The sequence below is a fragment of the Gadus morhua genome, chromosome 10 (genome assembly GCF_902167405.1).
Source record: "Gadus morhua chromosome 10, gadMor3.0, whole genome shotgun sequence".
Classification (NCBI taxonomy): Eukaryota; Metazoa; Chordata; class Actinopteri; order Gadiformes; family Gadidae; genus Gadus; species Gadus morhua.
In genome coordinates, this window is record NC_044057.1 from 21,021,127 (window position 1) to 21,033,626 (window position 12,500).

At 44.5% G+C, this 12,500-nt stretch overlaps 1 protein-coding gene across 1 annotated transcript; it reads left to right on the forward strand.

The window, feature by feature from the left end:
• The first annotated feature begins 3,374 nt into the window (after nucleotides 1-3,374).
• On the forward strand, nucleotides 3,375-10,511 carry apool (apolipoprotein O-like). The gene is made up of 11 exons (XM_030368664.1): nucleotides 3,375-3,461; nucleotides 3,843-3,934; nucleotides 4,053-4,191; nucleotides 4,619-4,673; nucleotides 5,238-5,336; nucleotides 6,485-6,576; nucleotides 6,664-6,786; nucleotides 7,106-7,310; nucleotides 7,408-7,998; nucleotides 8,490-8,546; nucleotides 9,592-10,511. Exons 1-11 carry the CDS (start codon nucleotides 3,450-3,452, stop codon nucleotides 9,681-9,683), a joined length of 1,557 nt encoding a protein of 518 aa, XP_030224524.1. The 5' UTR covers nucleotides 3,375-3,449; the 3' UTR covers nucleotides 9,684-10,511.
• The last annotated feature ends 1,989 nt before the right edge of the window (nucleotides 10,512-12,500 follow it).

Here is a 12,500-nt window from a genome sequence, read left to right on the forward strand (position 1 = left end):
CCCCCCCCCCCCCCCCCCCCCCCCCCCACCCCCCCCCCCCCCCCCCCCCCCCCCCCCCCCCCCCCCCCCCCCCCCCCCCCCCCCCCCCCCCCCCAGCCCCCAGTCTGGTTCTGACTTCACAGTGTGGGGCTATCGGAAGAAGGGAAAAGCCTGCACCAGTGGTACACTGTAATGCTGTAGGAGGGTAGTCGCCAAATCTCTCTCTGTCTCTCGCTCTCTCCCTCTCTATCTTTTCCCTCTCGACCCTCCCTCCCTCTCTCTCTCTCTCTTCCCCCTCGCTCTCGCTCTCACTCTCGCTCTCCCTCTCGCTCTCTCGCTCCATCATCAGTGCACAGATTAAAAGCGTCGACTTGGCTACCCGCCCACTAACCCCCCCCCCCCCCCCCCCCCCACCCCCCCACCCCCATTCAAACTGTGAGGCACGTTCTCGAGGAAGACGGTACGATGAGTCATGTCTGTGGACGGACGGGGCTACTCTGCCTGCAGCGTGCAATCCACTGAGGTTCTCTTTTTGCATTGTAACTTCCTAAATGTAACGCTTACTCTACGTCTGACATTTTTTTTTACTCTGAACATCTGAACATCTCTCTCTCTCTCTCTCTCGCGTTCAATCCACTCTCTTTTTCAATCTCTCACCTCTCTCTCTGTGTTCTTTTTTTTTTTTTTTTTTTACTCTTTCGGAGCCGTCGATCTTGAGTCGAGCGACACTTGGGTGTATATTTGTATGCTGCTGTGTATACTGATCGTAAATGTTTGCGTTCACTACCACTGTGATCTGCTTCTAGGGGTAGCAAAGGGGGTGGGGGGATTGTACACTACTATATACGTGGGGTGCAAGACTTCTTTTTTTTTTTTGTTTGGTTTTTCTTTAACAGGGAATGCAAGAGCTATAGGGAGTTCTTTTCAAAAAAGCAGCTTCACTCACTACAAAGAATGCACTTTCTACTTCTCTATATCGCATTGGCTGCATCACAGGGTCTCTCTCAAACTCTCACTCTCTTTTCATCAGCCTCTTTACATTTGCTGTTTAAAATATCAGGTAAAAGCATTTGCCGTCTCATTTTCTAAAGATTTGTGTACAGTCTACAAATATATTTAACAATAGAAGAGTATATAAATCTATTTACGTTTTGTGTCATAGATATAATGTAAAGTATTATGTATTCTATGCCAAGGTTTCGCAAGTATTGCCCTCTTCACTTTGTGGACGCAAGGTCTTTTGGCGTGTTGAACCCAACAACACATATATGGAAAAAGAACAACCCCCCCTCCAAATTAACAGTCAGTTACTACTGGTTTACATTACGTCCGACCAATAGATTCTTTCCTGCTGTGTGTTGCATGGGAAAAGCCTGGGGACTGATTTGATTGGATAGGGTGATATTGTGGATCAATATTGTTTCTTCTCTACCCCCCTCCCACTCACCCATCCTTTCACAATTGCAAGATAATTAGACTTGTAGCGCATGATACATGCAAAAGTACTGTTAACAATTGAGTTGTGTTTACCCGAACCCTCCCAAACCCCAACGTGTTCATTCATTATTTACGTTGTTTTATGTTGTTCTTATGAAGTGTTTGAAGACACACACTGTACAATAACTAAGGGTGGGGTTATTTGTGCTACTCAGTGGTTCATTAAATGCAATTTAAGATACTTACAATGTTCATATGATTTGGATACATAGGAGTCACACTAAAGGAGCCGGTTTAACATACCGAAAGACAGTATCTTCTGCACTCGAACTGTTTACACATACACATTCCCTCTTAGAACCGGATTGTCACAGGGCGGACGCAGCCGAACAAACCAATGGTAGGTAAGATGGATGAATCATTTTATTTGCAATTTAAGAACCATGACTCAACAGCTCCTCTAGTGGCAACACACTGAGATACATGAGTAGCAAACGCTGCCCTTCGGGGGAAAATACATTTGTACTCATTGTTCATATTTAGACTTTATTTATCCTTTTCTATCACATTGTAGTGGGATCCACCACGAACAACAGATATTGTTTTGAACAAATAAATAAAAGGTTAATTTGAGAGTATGCCACTAAGAGACTTAATGATGCAAGCACTTTCCCTGTGCCTCCCCACCCTTTGTGTGGCAACGATGGACAGACTACACTGGTATTCCTACACACACACACACACACACACACACAAACACACACACACACACACACACACACACACACACACACACACACACACACACACACATACACACACCCACACGCACACACAGATAAGCATGCACACACACAAACAAGCATGCACACACTTTAACACGGCAGTAGTGTTACCATATCGTATCTACACAGACGCACACACACACACACACACACACACACACACCCATGCACAAACACACACACACACACACACACACACACACACACAGCTACACACACACACACACACACAAAGGTATGCTCACACAACAACAAGCATGCACACACAGTAAAATACACAAACACACAAACACACACACACACACACACACAAATACACACACACACACACACACACACACACACACACACACACACACACACATAGAAACCCTGCAGAAGTATGACTATACTGTATCTGTCTGCAGGCCATTCTCTGTGTCTCATGTCTGCCGTTGGATCTACTATTTTCCAACCAGGCTGCTCTTTGGAGCAGGTGACATACTGTAGATTTAGTGTGAGTTATGATTTGTACACAGGCTGTGCTATTCCTCCCAGATCGTTGTGTGTGTTTAGAATTGCAGAAAAAGAAAGACAAGACAGAAATGAAGGGAAAAAGGAAGTCAGAAAGGGAGATTCCACTGTGTTCTTTAAGGGGTGTACACCTCACAGTACATTGCACAGGTGTGTAAGATGTAAGTTGCACTGCGACATTAAAAAAGGACATATTGCTCTTTTTCAAGGATTATATTAGCTTACTGTTATTCTGTACATTAAACTGATTAAAGAAGAAATTAAAAAAGAAAGAAAATTACATTTATTCTTCCTAAAGTAGCCTTTTTTGGTTTCATATATATGAATATATATTACAAAAAAATACAGATTGTAAACTTAAGTTGTTAAACTTTGACTTCAATAAACTAAATTATCTGCACTATGAGCAATGTTTCATTGATTGTGTGTACGTTTTCTCAAATCAAGTGAATATGTCTACACTAAATGGTGCTATCATACGTATAACCTACAAACACATGATCATTTATTAAACATTATACATTATAATCAGAGATTCGATTTTTTTGTCACATTAACCTATAGTCATCAATACACCCTTTAATACCTATCTATAACCCCACGTTATAAGTCACAAAAGGTTCTATTTGATTACCATGTCGCTATCTGACCTTTAGGGGGCAGTAATTGACCATGCTTTCAGTTTAGAACCTTTTGTACACCGCGTCAAACCCGAAGAAAGAGGGGAACGCTGTCATGGCGGCCAAGGTGAATATATCACATTTTATTGCAACGTTTTGCTTCCAAGCGATTACAGCAATTGATTGTGTTGTCTGCATTATTGCGACAATATGCGATTATATTACTGTGAGGCTGCTGCGACTGTCACGTCCTTATGGGGCTTCGGAGCTTGCAGGAGGGCCTCTGGTCAGAAATGAACCTACCGTTTATTTCGGACCAGAGTGCAGCCACTTCATATCATATCATATCACCTACATAAATGTTGTACTCTCCTTACGACTAGGATTTCTATAATAATCAGTATGGCTTGACTGTTGTTACTGTTACTTTCTTCTACTACTTAAAATGTCGTGACAGTTAACGTGATAGAGATGACAGAGTGGACGAACTAAACTTGAGTGTCTTCAGGTGGTCATGGTGGCCGTTCCAACAGTGCTGGGCCTCGCCTCGCTCCGTGTGTACAGCGTCACTGAACCTCCGGCTGGTGGGACTGGCCTCTCGTGAGGTATAATCATATTATTAATCAGTATATACGATGATCGGCCACATGTACCCCCCTTTTACTTGGCATGGATTTTTTACCTAACATGCATACTTTCCCCCCGAACAATAACACAGTCTTTCCTGTCTACAGTTGCCGATCTACACCCCATTGCCTTCAACGCAGTACAGGTTTGTTGAGGCTAAACCAGGTGTGCTTGAGAGTGGGTTGACCTACGTGAGAGAAAGCCTGCTGCCTGTGGTCCGCTCTGCCCAGGTAACGCATCACCTACACCTCTCACAGTATGTGGCCTAGTGATGACGGCCTAGTAGTGTGTGTTTTCCTACTACTTTATACTACCTCAAAAGCAACAGACAGGAGGTGGTAAAGTAATGTGTGCCGCTAACGTTAGTTTTCCAACAACAAATGTCACGTCAGGCTTGTGGTCACGGAGCACAGACACCATCCCACGCTGTGCCGTTCCCCTATCCGATGTATGCATACAAATCTGCAAGTTCCACAGCCAGGAAGTGCCTTAGATGTGGTTTCATTGCTGCAGCTTGGAGATTGAATTTCATTACCTGAACTGACGGATGGAAACTATTCCAACAAGCGGCGTCCGTTGAACGCTTCTGTCTTTTGTTCTATGAGAGTTGTTACTCTTGGTGGCTTTTTGTCAGTTTCATGTCTTATCTTTTTGTAGGTTGTCTGTGTATCGGTGAAAACCAGAAGCATCCAGGCGTACCAGACAGCAGGAGGTGAAGTTTTGCTACTTACAGAAGCTGTGATTCAAGTTTCTCAGTTATGTTAGAGTAAAAGTTTGGTGTCCTCTTATTGCAGTTATCCTTTGGCAGTCCGTTGCTTAAGGAAAAGTAACATATAGGTTCTGGGATACACAAATGCAATATTGCAAAACACCCCCATGTACAAGGCAATGCAACAGGGTTTCATAGAGAACATTGATAGATCACACACACACTTTTTTATGTCTTTATATACACTTAAATATAGGTCAGTTATTATTGCAGATCAAAGTTGAAAAAGCTGGCATGTGTAGTTTTACTCAGATATAAGCATGAAACTACACATTTCATCAATACTTGTACCATTACATAATTATGGTTGGCCATAATTATGTGACCAGTTCCTAGCTAAAGCCTCTGTCCCATCTGTACAAGCATCAGTCAAACACAATTGTCCTGAAATACTCATCGAGTCCTTCATATATTTTTGTGCTGAAAGACAATTGACTGTACATTTTCTGGTATGACTGCATATATGCAACAGTAGCATTAGGCTGAACTTGAGTTGTGCTCCCCCAGATGTGTACTATTACCTGCGGGACCCTCCTCCAGGCTTCCTTCCCAGACTGGGAACCATCACCACAGTGGGCATGCTGGGAATGATCCTGGCCCGCAAAGGTAGCACCGCATACACCTAGGCTCAACTTTAGAAGCTTTCGTTGCTGAATAAACAAATTCAATCGATCTGTTTAATATAGATAATTTTGTTTTTATTATTTAGAATTGCACTATTTAGTATTACCCTCTTTTGGGGAATTTAGGATTGGAATAGGTTTGCAAAAGCTACCTCCCTAGCTGGCCCATAATATAATATATAGGCTGAAATGAATATACCATAGGGGTTATGGGATTGAACCCCCATTTGGAACATTAATCCAAAGACGTGTGATTTAAAATAGACAAAAATAATTCGGTTTATTTTGTAATTTTGAAATAAGGTTTTTGCTTAAAAATTAAAATTTTAAACATGATAACAGTTTGAAGCATAGTCACGTTGCTTAGCCTGGTCTAACCACATCATTGTAGGATACGTCTTTACATGAACACCCATTCAAAATCTCTTTGACCTTTTTCAGTGGGTGTTTTCTAGTCTGAACAAGTCCTTCCCAGGGACTGCCCCAAATGCAGTTTGCAATTTCTTGCAGTTTGCATGCAGATTGCCTATTTTCGTCCGAACATGTTCTTCCATGGCTGCAGATCAGATTAATAGATTTTTTAAATATTTTGGTGTCTCATGATTTGATTCTGAATCTTGCACAATTCATTTTTAAATCAACTGTTGTTTAAAAACAATTCAGAAATCAATTCTAGATGCAGTATATAGGTTTGCTAATTTCCAGATCTACCCCAGTCCGCTACGTGCAAAGAAAAGAGGTTCTCAGTTTCGAAAAAAAAATTTTTATGTGATTGCCAAAGGCAAACCTAACCTAACTTAAAACTTAAAAACGATTTTAAGTAGCTGTGAATTGATTCAGAATTACAGAAGATATGAATTAAGACTCTTTTCCCCCTGCCCGTATTAATATTCAGGAAACATACACATGAAGCATACACATGAAGCATACACGTGCTATAATAGACGACCCCAATGTTTTTTTCTAATGCGAGTCCTTGGCCGTACTTGACTTCCCCGTGTTCCACCGCTGCAGCGATCTGCCCCCAGCGCTACGTTGACGAGCTGATCTCTCTATGCCTCACCGCCTCTCACCACCACCACCAACCTCCCTCCTTCCCCCCCCCCCCCCGTGCTTCCTCTCTTGCTGCAGGCTCTCGTTTCAAGAGGTTAGCGGTTCCCCTGGGCATGATGGGCGCCGGGGCAGCGGTGTGCTACCCGGCCCAAACCGTGGCCCTGCTCAAGGTAAGCCGACGCCCGCAGCCAAGCTCCTCATCGATATTCCAGTCAGTGGACCACATTCCCCATCCATCGCTCTCTTCCCCCCCCCAGGTGAGCAGCAGGAAGGTGTACGCTGCGGGCATGTGGAGCAGTGCGTCCGTCTCCGCACTGTTCGCCTCCAAGCCCAAGGAGGCGGTCGCAGATACGGTGGTGGCCTCGGCGCCACAGCCACAGGCAAGCCCAAAGAGAGCGGCCTTGTGCCGGCGGGGTGTCAGTCTTAAGCGCCGTGTTTTGGTTACTGCCGCGATGAAACGGTTGGAAGCAGAATGCGGTGTTTAAAAAAAAATCCTGAAGTTATTTTAATCCTAAAGTGATGTCGAAACTAGATCCACGTTTGGATTGACTGGAGTTATACAATTCTATTTAGATGAGACTTGGTATGCAATGACTTTCCAAAGACGACTGTTTAAAGACAATTAGCGTTGATTTAAATATGTAATCCGTGGGTCGTTTTTTCCCAATCGTAACACTTTTCCCCCTTCTCTACCGACAGTCGGACGCAGGGCCAGCCCTGGGCGCTCCGCTAGCAGAAGAGCCCCCCGCGTCCGATGCTTCGTCCTCCATCTCTGACAAGGCTCCGCCCACCCCCTCAGAGAGCGCCCCGACACCGGGCGCCACGTCGGCTGAGCCCGAGCCCCGCCCCCCCTCCCCTGTGGCGGAGGAGGCCCCGCCCACGGCCCCTCAGGGGGCCACCGCAGGTAGTCAAGACGACGTGTGTGGGTGTGGGTGTGTGTGTGTGTGTGTGTGTGTGTTTCTACAAATGATGTAACCGGTGTGTTTCGTTCCTGTATCCAGAGGCGGGAGCAGAGTCTGATGCAGCCGAGACGAGTACTGTTGGTGAAGAACCCATCGTTCTCGAGCAACCAGCTCTTCTAGAGGAGCCTGTGGCTGTGCAAGAAGAACCCCTCGTTGTAGAAGAACCTGCTGTTCTAGAAGTACCGATCGTTGTAGAAGAACCCGCTGTTGTAGAGGAACCGATCGTTACAGAAGAACCCGCTGTTGTAGAGGAACCAATCGTTACAGAAGAACCTTTAGTACTACAGGAACCTGCTACTCAAGAAGAACCCATCATTAAAGAAGAACCAGCTCTTCTAGAGGAACCCATCTGTATAGAAGAACCTGCCGTACTACAGGAACCTGCTGTTCTCGAAGAACCCATCGTTATAGAAGAACCCATCGTTATAGAAGAACCCATCGTTATAGAGGAACCAGCAGTTGTATCGGAAGCCCTCGTTCAAGAAGAACCCATCGTTCTAGAAGAACCCATCGTTCTAGAAGAACCTGCAGTGTTACAGGAACCTGCTGTTCCAGAAGAACCAATCATTCCGGCGGAACCCATCGTTCTAGAGGAGCTTGCTGTTTTGGAGATCGTTAAGGACGCTGCAGGTATTTCATGCTCCTCCTTCCCCATTACCTTGCATCACTTGGTAGACATGCTAATACAAGGGGAACTTCCATGAGCCCTAATGTTATTCATGCCCCTGCTTGTTGTAGTCATGTTTTTAGTCATTGTTTTAGAGTCGATTCTTTAATACACAAATTACATTTGTCGTCTTATTTGCTTAAGAATTGTATCCCTCCCTAATATTAATAATGTTCAAATTAGAGACTCTTTGGCTCGCTGCTTAGTTATGCCTTCGTCAATGCTTGGATTTCAAGTATACAAGTATTTAATATCGGGAACTGTAACTCACCATTCCATTCGTTCAAGAGTTGAAAGCATCTTAAGCAAGCAAGACCACAGGGCGATGTGTAGTCTTGGCCAAGGCGCCATCACTCCCCATTAAGCTTCACTACACGAACCCCTCGCTCTGATCCCGAGGACTGCCTCTCCAGCTCACCTCTGCTCGTTGCTTCTCCATGTTTCTCCTCCACAGAGACGCCTGGAGACTCAGGACCTGAGGCAGAGAGACCCCCTGGAACCCCCCCCACAGGTACAGCCTGGACACACACACGCACGCACACACACCCCCCATCACAGATACAATGCACACACTTTCACGCACACACATACAAAAAACCTCCCCCGCATGTAAAACGCACATACTTGAACGCACACACCGACACCTACACCCCCATAGGTAAAACACAAACACTTACCCGGACACATGCGCGCGCACACACACACACATACACACACACACACACACACACACACACACACACACACACACACACACACACACACACGCCCCTACAGATACATTAACACACATACTTACACGGACACACACGCACTCCACAGATACAACACAGATACTTAAACAAACACACGGACACACACACAAACGCACCCCTACAGTTACAACTCACACACTTGCACGCATGCACACAGACTCATACGCATACACACATGCACACACACGCACACCCTTCAGGTACCACACACACTCCCCTACAGACACACACGCACACACACCCCTACAGGTTCAACTCCCACACGGACATATACACCCCTACAGTGACAACACACATACTTGCTCGCACGCACACATGCGCAAACACCCCCCCCACCCCCCCCCCTCACAGGTATAACACACACACTTTTACGCACACACAGACACACACACAGAACTCCCACTGGTACCACACGCACACATACTGTACATGCACAACTCCACAGACGTGTTAGGGCTTCAAAGGCCACCACAACTTAGGTGTTCTCCACCCACCACCAATCTTGCGCCAGGGGTTTCCTGTGGTTCTTCGTTTCTTTCTCTGTTTTTCTTTCTCTTTCCTTCTTTCTCCCCTCACTAGATAAAGCTAGTTAAGATAATGGTAATGGTAACAACGGCTAGTGGTGGTGCATTACTGCTAGAATCCATGCAATGTACCTTTGATTAGCCCTGGGTGGTCATCTGTAAATACGTATCCTACAACATCGATGTACTTATTAAGACCAGGCTGAGCAACGTGTCGATGCTATATATGTCTTGCTATTATTTTCCCATAGTTTGACGCATTTCTTCTCTTGGCCAGCAGGGGGCTCTGGTTTCAAGGCAAACCCCGCTCTGATGGACTTCGGCCAGTCGAGCCCAGAGGATGAAGACCTGTACAGCACTCGTACCTGAGCCCAGTGTATACACACATGCATACACACACGCACAGTATTCCTCAGTACTACACTGTACAATCAGTACAGTACACTATCGCTGTACTCTAATAGAGTATAATTCAGTAGTATACTGTACTATCAAAGTATAGCCCAGTATCATACTGTATTATCAGAGTAATAGCTCAGTGGCAAACTGCATCATCAGAGTAATGCTCAGTAATATAGTGTACTATCAGAGTATACCTCTGTTTGAGGCTGTACTTTCAGACTGAAGCTCTGATAGTGTACAAGCAGGGCATACATCACCATACAAAGCACTGCTGCAGTGCCATCTCGAAGTGAATTCACTCAGACTCGACATGTGTATTTGATCCTCTTCATCACTCCACAGATTCAATCTGTGTTGAACGGCAGGGAGAACATTTTACTTGGGTTGTCATTACTTCTAAAGCTCAATGCAAATTTTTTCTAACCAAAAATTCAGAAAAGTAAAATTGCGTTCCAGGTTGTTCATTGAGTGTATGAATCGCATAGATACACACAAAAAAGAGGAAAACGCAACACAGGTAAAGATAGACACACACAATCAGTTTCTTCATGTTTTGCGATTGTTTGTCTTTATTACACAAGTGATTGTTTGTATTTTTTTTGTTCATGGTACAGCTGGAACACTTTCAAATACTTTGTGCTTTAAATGGTGATTCAACCTGTTTGTTTTGTTCAATTGCACTGCCACCCTGCGACACATGGTAGCACTGTTGAGTCGGATTGTTTCATCTAAAATCGCAGATGTCCTCAGATGATGATATTGTGGTTGCCAGAATAAATGATATTTTTCATTATGTCTGCAGTGTTTGGCTTTGCTTCCTGTGAAATATGCATGTCATTACACTGGTCTACTGTGACTATTCTCTCCGAGATTACTTAAATCGATTGAATTATGGAACTCCAGAGTGATCACAACCTTAAACATTAAATTAAATGTTTGGCAATCTATTTTGGCCCGATAAATATGTGAATATATACTGTATACTACGCATTATGATTATAAACTATAATACACTATTAATTGGCAGTGGTTGTTTTTATATAGAATATTGAATTAATCCCAGTGCATCACAATGTGATGCACTGGGATTTCTGCTTAGTTTTAACGTCATGGAAAGTTAAGCGGAGCAATATGGCGTGGTCCCTAGACACTTGTGAGTGAAAGCCTTATGGGTACCACATACTTTCAGTTATCTGCACTACACAAACAACCAGCCCAGGGACCTTTTATATCTGTATCCATCTTCACAGTCTCTCTGCTGCGCCACGGGGGAATCAGCCCGGACTTCATAAACCCTGCTTGAGGGACACCAGCTATATGACCCCTGGGACACTGTGTGTGTGGGGGGGGGGGGGGGGGGGGGGGGGTCATCTGTAAAAAAAAAATAATGTCAGTTGCAACTGAAGAAGAAACATTTAGCAAGACTTCCTGTTCTATAGAGGCAGAAGCACGCAGACCCATGTGGGATTGAGGCTTTTTCTTCTGCCAAAAAAAGTTTAGCTTTTAGAAGATTCAATTGAAGAATTCAATCAACGATTTAGCGGTTATTGTTTAAACAGAAACACTCCCTTTTGTCCCATGGGTGGTAGCCCAAAAAATACCATACTGAATAAGAACATAAAGTGAAAAGCTTGAACACTAACATAATAGAACATCTTGCGTGCGTCATAAGTGAATAGTACAAGCCAGTCTCCGGGGAGCTGTAGAAGAACTGTGTAAAAAGGTATCCGCCTCTCTCACAGGTCGTTAGCGCCTCCAGATCGCAGCGGCTTGCATCTCGCGGCTTGTCACAGAAGTGGCAGTAGTTCTTTACTCCTAAGGCAGAATGTTATCCGATAGGAAGGTGTCTTACTCTACAACCCAACCCTCTTCCCGTTGATGATTTCGTGGCCTCTTGGGCACAAGCCTCAGTCTACTATAGCCGTATATTACCAACCAGTAATAGCCACCATGTGTTGGACTGGTGGATGTCCAACATGGTTGTGCTACTGCTGAGCTCCTAATTCTCCTGCCGCTGCCAGACCACGCATTGAGGATGTTGGGCTGAAAAAAAAAAAACAGGACCACCCCATCCCCATGAACCTTGACCCCTGCCCCCCGACCTGAATTTTCCACTGAGAAACGACTCAGTTTTCTTGCAAGGAGTGTTGGTATTCTGGCCATCTTCCCAGAATGCACCTCAATGTCCGGACCATCTAATAAACACAGCAAATCAACACCAACTGTTATGTAAGCACGCCCAGGCTCTGGACACAGGATATACTGTATGTGTATACATACATGCTCGATAGTGTGCGTGTGTGTGTGTGTGTGTGTGTGTGTGTGTGTGTGTGTGTGTGTGTGTGTCTGTGTCTGTGTCTGTGTGTCTGTGTGTGTGTGTGTATGTTTGTGTGTATGTGTGTTCCCTGTTCCCATGTCATTAAGATGTGATAAATCTGGGGTTGGCTAGTTCTCACCCTAGCTTTGACTTGTGATGTGACAAAACATTTAGATTTTAATGCCGTTGTGTTTATTTAATCTGAAAAATGGGCTTCCTTTAGGAATAACATTATTGTTTCATTCTGTGTGTAAATTGCTTGCCTAATACGTACGTATAGTTTTAAGTCTGACAATTTTTCACCACTATAATACCATGTACGATGCCAATACTATGTTTAGCAACTCAATATATTCACTTGCTCTTTAAATATATTAAAATGTCCCAGTGAGATCAAGTGAAACGGGACTTTTATCCTCATTCGGCCCGAAAACTGTTCATCAGATGGCCGCTCAGAAGGACACCTT